The 12,506-nt window shown below is 38.6% G+C and overlaps 1 protein-coding gene across 1 annotated transcript in view; it reads right to left on the bottom strand.

The window, feature by feature from the left end:
• Positions 1 to 12,506, bottom strand: part of Muc19 (mucin 19, oligomeric) — a 171,016-nt gene that overhangs the window by 119,481 nt on the left and 39,029 nt on the right. Inside the window, exons 29-32 of the mRNA XM_076555688.1 lie at positions 12,026 to 12,167; positions 11,477 to 11,508; positions 3,703 to 3,801; positions 695 to 760 (exon numbers count right to left, since the gene is read on the bottom strand). Coding sequence (XP_076411803.1) covers positions 695 to 760; positions 3,703 to 3,801; positions 11,477 to 11,508; positions 12,026 to 12,167 — 339 coding nt within the window. The remainder of the gene's footprint in view (positions 1 to 694; positions 761 to 3,702; positions 3,802 to 11,476; positions 11,509 to 12,025; positions 12,168 to 12,506) is intronic.

Here is a 12,506-nt window from a genome sequence, read left to right as displayed (position 1 = left end):
AATTTTCTCTAGTTGGTAGCAAGGATGTCGGTCATGGCCATATACCAACACAGAACATTATCTACTGCTGAAATCTTGGAACCATCATCTCAAGCACACAGACATCTAGAAGATTGCCCACAAATACACAAGCTCTAGCTAACCCACACTCCCTATGCTCCTTGCAATATGTGTGTGAGGGACTGGGCTGTCTAACTTGGCTCCCACGGCTGCTGTTCATGTTCACCATGGAATGGTGCTGGGCCACACACATCATCAGATCCTTGCAAACTCACAGGATTCTCTCTTCTCCTCGCTTGATTTGCTACCAGCAGAGGCTGTGGATGGCCTCATTAATAAGATATGGCAAGCCTGGACGGATTTCACTAACTGATCTTATTTATGTATTTGAATTCCCTTTTTCCCCACTTGATCCTGCCTGGTTCATGCCTTGTCTTCTAAGTACGTACAACTACTAGCTTCTCTCTTTCTAGAGTGAGCTAGAATGAGAAAATGTACCTCCAAACTGTCACTGGATGCCTTACAGTTTGTGCAGAATAAATACCTTACTTCTTTCCTGGTCCTTGGGACACTTGGTACCACCTTAAATAACCTTTCGCAGATTCCCTTGAGAAACCTTATTTATGGCTAAATCTTGAGCACTAAACCTGTGTGTCTACAGGCTGGAGGTCACCTTCCTGGGCTGCCATAGTACCTGTTCTCCCAGCTGCATTTTCACCAGCAGCTCCAGTGGTGGCTGCATCTGCCCTGCCCCTTGTTCCTGGGGGAAGAACAGTGCTTCACGCATTCAGGGAGCTACGCCAAAAACACTCCAGGCAAGGTCTAACCTTCACTCCTGTCACTACTGCCTACATTTTGTCCTACATGAGATACTAGCACAGTATCTCATTACAATACTCTGACATGTTAACAAAGCTTGTTCTGACCCCACAGCTCCACTATGGACCTCTAAGGAGACCTAGCCTTGCTTGTTGGATCTGGAGTGCTAGTGGCCTCAGTAGCTGATGCTCTAGGGGTATTACTCCTGCCTAATCCTAAGGTTGGCCTCATAGATTCTTCCCTTGTCCTTACTAAATACGACAGAAATGGTTTAACATTTGATAACTTTTCTCAAGTGTGAGATGATAGATTCAAGTCAGGTTTTCATCACTTGGAATCTTCTAATAATTTATCCAACGGCCAATTTTTGGTGATTTTGTACCCACTTAATAGGCACCCACTAACAATGTGCATGTTCTGACTCACCAGTGTTTCCTGGGCTTGTGACTCTCGTACTTGGTCCCCTGGTTGTGCTGCCTTTCTCACTGCTAGATGTGGGTACAGAAGTGCTGGCCGTTCCCCCTGATGAAAATCACACGATGCTCAAGATACCAGTTAGTTCATTTTGCTTTATGAAAACCCACCAGCATTATTCTCTTTTCGTTTATCTTGAAGTTTAAGTGACTTGATCCTGGTAACCCAGTTGGTTTACAGATGATCCACAAGCCATACTCAGACTTTCTACTGCATCTACTGCTTCTCAGACAGTCTGTGCCCGAAGACAAATACTAGAAAATTACCAATCTGGTTCCCTACATTGATAATTTAAAAGTTGCTGAACTAGATAACTGAAATTTAAAAAAAAAAACTAAAATCATATTCAACATAAACCTTTATTCTGTAGAAATATCATCATTTCAGATTTCTTTGTATCTAAATATTTATTCTATTTTGATTATTGTCACATCATGCAGCCAATGCAAATGCTTCTGAATGTTGTCTACCACCAGAGGCATAAATTACAGGAGAGCACTCCGTGTGCTGACTCATAACTGAATGGCATAGCCAACTGACTAGTCATTCTCACCCAAGTATTTCTGATTCGGATCTTGGAAAATACAAACTAAATGGTCATCACTCTAAAATGTCAATCAATATCAATTTAATAACCTAATTAGAATCAACCAGTTACTTATTTTATGCAGCTCTGGTTATATTGATATGAAGTACACCTTATTTCAAGAATATTTGTTATAAATTTAAATCTAGAAATCTAGTAATGGGACACATGTGTATTATACATAGAATCAATCCATGGATTAGCTAAGAAATACATTAAAGGAAGCTTCATGCTTACACTGAAAGAAAGGCTTTTAAGGACATGTCAAGGTGTTTTCTTTACCTTTAAAAGCTGTTAGAAGAACTGAAGAATTTTAAGTAGCAGAGCAGCATGATGGGAAATTCATTTGGGGTTGGTTTTACAGGTAAGTGTGAACTGGGAGTGAACCCAGGAAAGTGGGGTGGCAGAGCAGTTGGATCTAATTGGTGGACAACAACTACTTAAAAAACAAGTTAAGACACTCCGTAGGGGGCTCCACTCAACAGCTCCTCATTCTAAGTCAATGAGCTCATTTGCATTTCTTGCAAACTCCCAAAAGATTCTCAGTTGCTCCAGGAACCCTTAAACACTTCCATGTTACTAGGCAGTGAGGCCTGGAGAGACTGGTGGACAATGAATCCAGGGGCAAGGCCAACAGGATACATAAGAAAGGACACACTGAAGTCCTTAAAACTACTGATTGAATGAGGGTCCCGGGGAACTGAAAACTTTGCTCATAATAAAAAATACCTGTGCTTAAAGTATAGCAGTATCTTATTCATAAAAGCTAGAAATCTAGTTCAGATTTAGTCAATAATGTACAAGGGCAAGAATGTCTTCTTTGGCTTTTGTTGCTTGTGAGATCTTTCACAGAGACCACAAAATCCAGTTCTTTATACATGAGGTGAGGGATTCTATATTCCAATCTGTCTTTGCCAGTTTGGATACCTCTATTACATTCTCATCTCAATGGCATAGGAATACTGTGGAGTTTATGGCTATTAAGAGCAGTTATGTATTTATGAATATTAGAAACTATACTATGGGGTAGAAAGCACCATTTATATAGTTTGAATATGATTTGAGTATTCTTAGTGGTTTATGTTTTGGAGATTGGTTCTCCGAAGTGGCAGTGCTAGGACTTGATAGCGTGGAACCTAACAGGAAGGTGATATTATTGGTCCTCATGAAGAGACCTCTGTAAAAGACTCAGCCTGGTTCCGTGCAGGACTCCATCTGGATATGGATGCAATCACTTACATCCATGTGTGCTTCCAGCCACCACCCATGACATGTATCCCAAATGGGCTGTCACTAGAACAGAGCCCTAGAACCAAATTTAGCTAAACTAATCACTAACATGTCAGCATATAAGAATCTTAGACTCTTCCCAGTATTCCAGGTGACTTAGCCAAGGCACCAGGCACTCATTATCTTGCATTCTCCACAGGGTAAACTTGGAGTTGAGCAGAAATAGAGGGATACTTGTGTAACATGTTACTAAGCAGAGCTTTGGAGGTTCATAACACACCCATTGAGAAGACTGGGTCAAATGTACTTTCATTTTTAGCTTCTGTGGTTATATCTTGAGAACTGGTTGACACTGACAAAGATTTAAGAGAAAATCAATAATCCAGGCTAAAAAGGAGCTTTGTAGCTCCCACCCACCAGAGAGTAGATGTATGTAATTGTAACATAATATACATAAATAAATTGTTGAAAGGCTAAAATACATGGAAAAATCACTCAAGTCTGATGATTATACGTGAAAATTATTATCTGGGCAGCATGTCTGAAATCAGTTCCTTGGCTGGACCAAGGTTCTTTGTTCTGCATTAGTATACCTGTTGTGAGCACAGAACCGGTGACACTTGAGCTTGGGGTTGCTGTCGTGCCTGTACTTCCAGCCGTGGAGACAGCAGGAGCTGAGGTCCCAGTAGAGCCTGAGAAAAGAGGTGAGGACTTTCTCATCTAATGTCTACACTGGACTTCGTCACCAAAGAGCAAGCTGACTATCTTTCCACTATAAAATAAAATAGAATAAATAAATGTAATAATTCCTAATCATACTTCCCTACAAACTGCTTGTAACACTTTAATATTCTCTTTCAAAAACCTTGCTGGACTCAATTCCCCTTTTTGGGGAGGGAGTTGTTATTGTTGCTTTTGCAAAGACATTTTCTGGCAACTTTATCGAGTCACACTACTTCTTAGTGTTAAGAGCCAGCTGACTCCATCTTTCTGCCTTTTCCTAGTTGAATATCATGTTAGTCCCTGATCATGTTCCAAGCTGAAAGTCAACTTGTTTTTTGACTTGTTTTTCCTCTATAGCCTTGTGATTTACATCATCAATTGTTTTCATTGTTTCATGATATACTTTGAGCACTGACTAACCATAAAATGTTTCATGGCATGTTCTGTTAACTATCTGACCATAAACCTATAACGTGTACATTTCCCATGAACATAAAAATAATTGCAAAATTCCATTTTGTAATCACTTGTTTGCCTGCTATAAAGAGGCTACTCTGCCTTTAGTCTTTGATGCGTCATTCTTCTATGGGAGACAGAAACTTTGGCCAAGCCATAAGTAAATTTTTACCTTGCAGCATATACATTCTAAGATATATATGTATATAGAGCCAAATAAATAAGTATATAGATAGATACATACATACATACATATATACATACATACATACATACATACATATATGTGTATTTGGAAATATATATGGGATGTTTATACATGATTTCTGAGAAAACAATAAACTCTTGCATATTGATTTAAGTTTTAAAGTTTTTTCAGTATTTCTGAAAACCTTCCTCTATTCTCAGGCTATTCGCTGCATGCCTTGGATCTCGGCTCTAAAGGGGCAGAGGAAGAAGACTCGTGAGGACTCTGTCTCAAAAAAACTGCGCGGTGATGAAAATCCTGCATCCATTTTTACATCAGACTAATTTGATCCAATTCTTGATCAAAAGGTCGCTTGTCAGGAAACAAGTGTTGAAGTAAAATCTGGCTTGCCAGACTCTACATCTAAGTATTTCAGCCAATGTACACTACATTTACAACAAACTACAACTAATAATAAATTCTTATTTATGTTTTTTTTGTTTCTATTTCCTTCTATCTCCTTCTCCTACCTCTGTGTGAATGTGTGTATGCACATGTATGCGCGTGCATGCGTGTGTGTGTGTGTGTGTGTGTGTGTGTGTGTGTGTGTCCGCGCGTGCGCGCTGCTATGCAGGGATATGTGTGTCCTGTGGAGGTCAAAGGACAACCTGCAGGAGTAGGTTCTACCATCTACCATGGGGGGCCTGGGACTGAACTCTGTTCATCACGATTGGCAGCTAGCTCTCTGATCTGTTGAGCCATCCAGCTGGCCTCTTGAGTGCCTATTTTAAATTTTAAAAACTAAGATCCATTTTTCATATCACATAGAATAAAACATACCACTAGAAGACATAAAAGCATCCATTATGTAGTTATTCTTCACAGTTCACCAAATGGCATTCCACTTGTCAACACTCAATGTCAGTAAGAGAAATGAGACGTGTCTCCAAGCCTACTATTTGTGCAAGGCCGTCACTCTACAAGAGTCCACACTTCTCTTTTCAGTATTCCCAAAATTTATGTTACTGGGCAAGACACTCATTAAGTGAATTTAGAAGAAAAAATGTTTAAAAAATTTGTGTTGGTGGGCCTTAGAGGAAAATGCTTCATTTTTATATGTATCATGAGCAATAAAATAATAGTAGATACCATTTGTCGTTCACATTTCAAAATAAAGAAATCAGTATTGCAGACAGCATACTTTGAGATTCTCACCTTTGAGTGATTATTACAGCTCCTCAGGCAAATGGGCATTGGCCTGTTATTTCTTACACTTATTCAGTGTCGTGTTCTGCTGAACAGTCTGAACCCAGTCCAAGGTGCTCATGTCACCATCCAGTGCCCACATTACCAGCAGAGCCTGATCTGTGGCTGCTTTGTTACCGGCATCAACAATGATAAATGAGTGGTATTATCCACACCTCAAGTTCATTATTAGTTCAATGGTTTTAAAAGTCTCATCCTTTGAGTGTGATATGAGCAAAGTTACAGAAAGGATATGGAATTGTAGATGAGGACCTAGACCATCCATCATCTTACCATTGTCATTTAAAATCAGTTTGTCTGGGAGGTAATTTATTCTTGCAACAGAACAAGCTGCAGAAACATTAAGAAATGTTGAAAGACACAAATCACCTGACAATTTGATATTCACTTTATATACAAAGGAGTTACTTAGCAAATTTAAAATGCCCACGTAACTCGTAGCACCATGGAACAATTTTAAAATGAAAAAAAAAAAAAACTATTTCGCTTTTGTCTCCTGATTTTAGAACATCAACTATAACTTCTGGCTCTATGGATAGTAAGAAACAACCTCAAAAAGGACCCTGACACCTGTCTGTGTGAAGTCCCAGATGTCTTTACAGCCTGTGCTTCAAAACCTTGGGAACATTATTAAAGGGCTTTTTATCCCCTCACATGTATTATCAAGCAGGGAAGGGTGCGGGGGGGTGGGGGGCAACAGTCCTTCATCAGAAGGTGTGAGGCTGCCTGAGACAGGGAAGGGAAGGCACTGACCGCACAGACCGCAGCAAATCCAGGTCATTAACTGATCTCTCAATGCCATACTAATGAAGCGCTCAGCACAGCGGTTCTCAATCTTCCTAAGGCTGCGACCTTTTAATAGAGTTCCTCGTGCTCTGATGACCCCCAACCATAAAACTGTTTTTGCTGTTACATTATGACTGCAAATGTGCTACCATTGTGAATTATAGTGTAAGTATCTGTGTTCTCCAATGCCTTACGTGACCCCTGTGAGAGAATGATTCGACCCACAAAGCCGTCACGAACCGCACAGGTTGAGAACCACTGACTCAGCAAGTTACTAATACTGCACATCACAAAACAACCACTGGAATTTCAGCAAAACTAAATAAAACACAAGGATTCTTCGAGACAAAACAAAAAGCATCACCAATAGTGCACTGAATGAAGTCAGTGGGAAAGTTCTAAGCAACCTTCCCTCCAACTCAGCTCCACACTCAAGTTCGCATTTGTAAAGTTATAGAATGAAGACGAAAAAATTGTCATAGGTTTACAGAGACACAATTTATCAGCTGCCTACAAAAACCCTTCTCTTTCAAAACTCTGGATAGTCTGTGTCAATGCAAAATTTGGACAAACTAGAACTGAAGATCTGCTCAAAACTGAGTACCAGGAGAAGAAACATGAGATGGTGGTGGCAGTGTACAGCCATTCTACACCAGAGCCTACGACAGTCACCCCCACTGCTCAGCACACTTGCGGACCTCTGGGATGAAAGCACACATGGAAACCATATTTAAACAGTCACAAGACTCAAAGTTTTAATAGGTAATTAACTAAATGGAATATTGGAACTGAACCAATTTGCTCATCTCAGAAACAAAGCTAAGCTGGGTGTTAGACATGTGGTTCATTGCTCAGAGCCCAGTTAAGGCTGAGCAGAGATTATTCTGTAATAAACATGAAACCATGCAGAAAACCCACTGGTTAAAATTGCAAATTGGCCTGGTGACATGAATCGGTAAGTACACAATGGAGAAAAACATCTTGAAATGAGCCAGGCTTCCTAAGATTTCTATCTCTTGGTATTGCTCACGATAATCCAACAGAATATGAAGTTGGCAAGAATAACTATGTGGTTCTAGTTTCAATAATATCATAGCCATTTTAACATTTATTATTAATTTAGGGGGTACATGCTACATCACACTTATGAACATCAGGGGACAACCTGCAGTAGCTGGCTCTTTCCTTCTACCACGTGGATACCAGGGATTAACCTCAGGTCTTCAGGCTTGGTGCCAACCCCTTTACCAGATTAGCCATCTTGCTGGTCTGATTGCTGATACTTTGATATAGGTAATTGCTTTAAATTTTCTTTGCCCTACACTTACTGGTTTGTGTATATAAGGTAATGATTACCAAATAAATAACAATAAACATTATAAGATGTTTTAAATTATATTAATAATTCTACATTATATGACATTATCATCTAAAAATCAGCTTGGAATTACATATTTTTATTTTAAAGAAGGAAGATTATCTTCAATAAACAAAACATGTGAGCTCAAAGATTTATTAGCTTAAATGATATTCAAACACTAAGCCAACTACCACAAGAAACTCTGCCAAATTGTGAAAGCTGAGTTACTAATTTTCTGTTTTAAAATAAAAAAATTATAGTTACAAGTTTTCAACATGCTAGGTTATCCATTTATCATTAGAAAATTTGCCAGATACAGTTGCATAGCTTGACACTAGATGTAGTTGAGAATACTAGAATGGAAAACCAGCACATGTAGCTTCAGAAGCATGCTCTTTTCAGAACAGAGAAATTAATAATTCACAGAGGAAAAAGAAGTCAAACAGGCTGGTGGAGGGAAGCCCTGATCACGGGAAAGTAGATGTTTCAGAAATAGTGTAGATTTGAAAGGGCAAGTCCCTTTATGATTTTGTTAACATTATATGTGTGGATGTGGGCATAAAAGTGTAAAGTCATAATGATGTATTGGTTAACCACTTTTCCTCAAACACTTTTTTTTCTCATATTTTCATTTGTCTAAGGTATTGAAGCCTACTCAGTGATTGTTAACTATAAGTGGCTAAACTAGGAACACTGAATGGGAGAGTTCAGACCTTAGTAGTTCAAACATTCAATCAAACCAATGTTTATATTATATATAAGTTATCCTAGGTTTATACCTGAAAAGTCTTTTGATTTATATAAAAACTTATTGGTACTTTTATAAAGTTTCTGATTTATCTACCTATTGCTTTGGTGCTTGATATTGCTGGAATGGATGCTGCTGAACTTGAGAAATCAATTGAAAAAATAACAGTATGGAGGAATATTATACTTCTGAGAACAGCTATGGTTGACCACAAAACAAATGAACTCAAAATTAATGTTTCTGAAAACTTCTCCCATAAAGGCAAAGTGAAATGTAGGAACAAAGTTCTAACAATTATAAATCACAAACAAAGTCAGAAAACTGTGTGTGATTTTTTTCTCCCCCAAAACCCTTTTCTAACACATTTTTTTTTTCAAAGACAGAACTTTGGAAAGAAAGGCTGCTGGGTCTGAAGTCCCCTGCGGGCAAAGGCTTACCTGCACTTGAGCTGCTGGCCACCGATGTCACTGCTATACAGAGGAGACAAATGTTTTGGAATTGTAGGTTAAAATTGCATCAACACACAAAGCTTAAAAAGTATTCATCTAGATAAGGTTTCCAAAAATGTACATCAGTTAACTAAATTGCATCACTCAGCCTCATTCGTCAGATTCTTACTCATTTCAGTATATTTTTGTAATCTACGACCTATGGCTTTAACTTAACCCATGGAACTTGAGTGAAAATTTTAACATAGAATTTGTTAGCATAGTGGCTACCTCCTAGCCAACAACACGCAAAATGTTCTCTTAGGGAAGATAACCATAGGAACCATGCTCTTTGCCCACAGTTCAACCAGATGAAAGCCCTGATACTTAGCACAAATATTTAGGGAAATAATAAATGAAGACTGACAGACTGGAGACAGAGCCCACATGCCTGAACTTCATATTCACTTTGCTATCAATGTACAAACTACAAACGATACAGAACATTTTGTTTTTATTTACCTGTTGAAGTGCTTAATGCGGATGTGGCTGTGGTCATAGAAACTGTTTGGGGAAATAGTATTTAGGAAAACGAATTAGTTGAGGGATCTTTGTTAGGACATTTCATTCATGAAATATGCTATCTACAACTAAAATTGAAATTATCTGTGGAAATCAAGTGACAAAAACACTTTTGTATATAAATCAGTTTAAATAGTACTACATATTATATGTCCAAACAACAACTAATTATTTTCTGTCATGATCAGTTAGTTGAATTCCCCAGGAATTTTACAAGGACCAAGAAATGCATTTCAGGAATGTGATGTCTGGTAACTCAGTCTCAGGAAAGTAGGCAGTAGTAACTGTAGTATCAACAGCACTTAGACAAGGCCATCTAATGTTAAGTTTATCACCAGAGTCTAAGGCTCCCAACCGCTTATTCGTTGTAACCTGCAAAGAATAGTCAACAGGCAATAAAATCCCTTCTAAACCACATAAGGGAGAAGTATGCTGGAGCAACCCCCAGTGAGTTCAAACTGTCTGGAAATTCAATGTTTCCAAACCAACTTAAGCTAATTTGCCCAGAATTCACTCAGATGAATATAATTAAATGCCTCTACCAAACAATATAAAGGCATGATTTAAGAATAAATAATTAACTGTTTCCATTTTCAAATCATCTCTAAGTGTGATCATAATTTTCAAATATTTACATCATTAAGATAACACATTTATTTCATTCTACCACTTATTTAATTATCACCTAAAAATGTCAGACTCTGGGTGATGATATTTAATTAAGTAGCGTGGAATATTTATGGCATGTTGTAATCACTTTCCTGACTTAATTTATAGAAATATGATAAAATAATATTCTTGTTATTTTCTAGTAACGTTTTTAGTTTTACATTTATATCATCGGATTTGCCAACAATTTTTTTTTTTACTGGCACAAAATTGTATAGAACTATAAATAAAGGATATTAACACAAAGATCAATTACATATTTGAAACAGAATTGTAACTTTACCTGTTGGTGTTGAATTTGTGGGCAGGGTCTCTGAAATGAACACAGGTGGCTATTATTGGCAGTAATTGAAAGTGATGACAAAACACTACATCTTAAGTCATTCAGAAGCCACGTGCCTTTCGTTTTATGTCTTATAGTTCTTAATACAAAGCAGGAATATTTCTTGAGTTCTTTTGAAACTCATTGAAGTTTTGTTTGCTTTGTTAAGGTTCTGGATAATGAACCTAGGAGTTTGCTCTGTACTTAGCAGGACAAGCACTCTATCACTGAGCCACATCCCAAGTCCAGGACTCATTGGTAACATACGTGTTTCTCATGTGTCCCAAAACCCCTTATATCCTATCAATGTTGCTTCTGCACCAGCCCTTCCTTAAATTACCTTGACTGATGCCTCTTATTATCTTAACTCCCTAAGTGTACAGATGTCAGGGCGTGCATGCAGCATGGAAAACACTCATGAGCATCAAGTGTCAGGGCATGCAGCATGGAAAACACTCATGAGCATCAAGTGTCAGGGCATGCAAGCAGTATGGAAAACACTCATGAGCATCAAGTGTCAGGGCATGCATGCAGTATGGAAAAAGTATGGAAAACACTCATGAGTATCAGATGTCAGGGCACACATGGAGTAAGAAAACCACTCAGGAGTACCAAATGTCAGGGTTTGCATGCAGTAGAGAAAACACAATTGTTAGCCACCACTGCCCTGGTGCCGAGGAGTGATTCTCTATGAACAACCACACAGGTTGGAATGGTGGCAGTCCCATACAGGCAGTCAAAAGTGTGGCTATGTACTTCTGTTTTGTTGATGGTCTACAGAGGACCCCATGTCCCTTATCTCACCATTCCCAAATGAACTGGAGTAAAGTGATTGCTTACCACTGCACTCCAACTCGCCAGCCGTACAATAGCTGAAAATCAAATTGGAAAAGGAAAAGAATGACTCGGAATTCGACCCCCAGTAAACACACACTTCATACATTTAGGACAACAAATTGTCAAGTGGTGAAAACGAAACAGAACCAAGAGAAGAGCACTAACAGCAACCCCCACCCCCATCACCCACCATCACGTGGAACACACTGAGTTCAGTTGCTTGTGTGTTTGACGGGCTGTTATTCCTGCTCATTTCACCTCAGAGTTTGTGGAACTACGGAATGATTTATGGTCCAGCAGCGAAGTTAGTTTTAAAATTACCTACCTTAACTTCATTCCTTAATGAGCATGCTTCAAATACAATCTCGGCATGACTCCATATTCGACAGCCTGTATATGTCTTTCTTCTAAACTACAGAGTGACTTTTCCTGCTCTCTTTTCATCAGATTTAAAGACTTTATAAACCATTTGGGTGTGATTATTTTTTAAATACAAGGTAACTAACTACTATCACAGATGAACTGCTCACTGGAAAGTAGCCGAGAACATACCATGTTCTTCCACAGTCATCTACAACAGCTCCCCCTGCTGGTATGACATCATTGTAGAAGCAGCTGCACTCAGATAACTGGACACATTTCATCGTGTTCTCATCCAGATAGGGTGCATTTTCTGGACATTTGGCATAACAGCCTGCAAGGAACAATATCCCACAGTTCATCTGCATTTACCAAAACTCGTCATACTTCATCGTATGTTTCTGACAGTGATTCTGTGAACTGAAATGGGGGGTAGCAAAGCAACACTCTTACGGAAATGTAAGGAGAATGGGACTGAGGTGGACACCAACCTAAGTTATAAATTTATTATATATATATATTTTTTCTTCCAAAGTATATTCTGGTTAAAAGTATATCCAAGTTTTGCTGAATGGCTTGCTACTTTAATGGTGTGCATGTAAGCATAAAGCAGGCTTTGGTTAGATCTGTCTGTTAACTGTGAATGACACTTCCAAATATCTATTTTTCCAAG

Source organism: Peromyscus maniculatus, chromosome 20, assembly GCF_049852395.1.
Source record: "Peromyscus maniculatus bairdii isolate BWxNUB_F1_BW_parent chromosome 20, HU_Pman_BW_mat_3.1, whole genome shotgun sequence".
Classification (NCBI taxonomy): domain Eukaryota; kingdom Metazoa; phylum Chordata; class Mammalia; order Rodentia; family Cricetidae; genus Peromyscus; species Peromyscus maniculatus.
The sequence above is the reverse complement of the archived record's forward strand: the minus strand, read 5'-3'. Positions and strand labels throughout refer to the sequence as shown.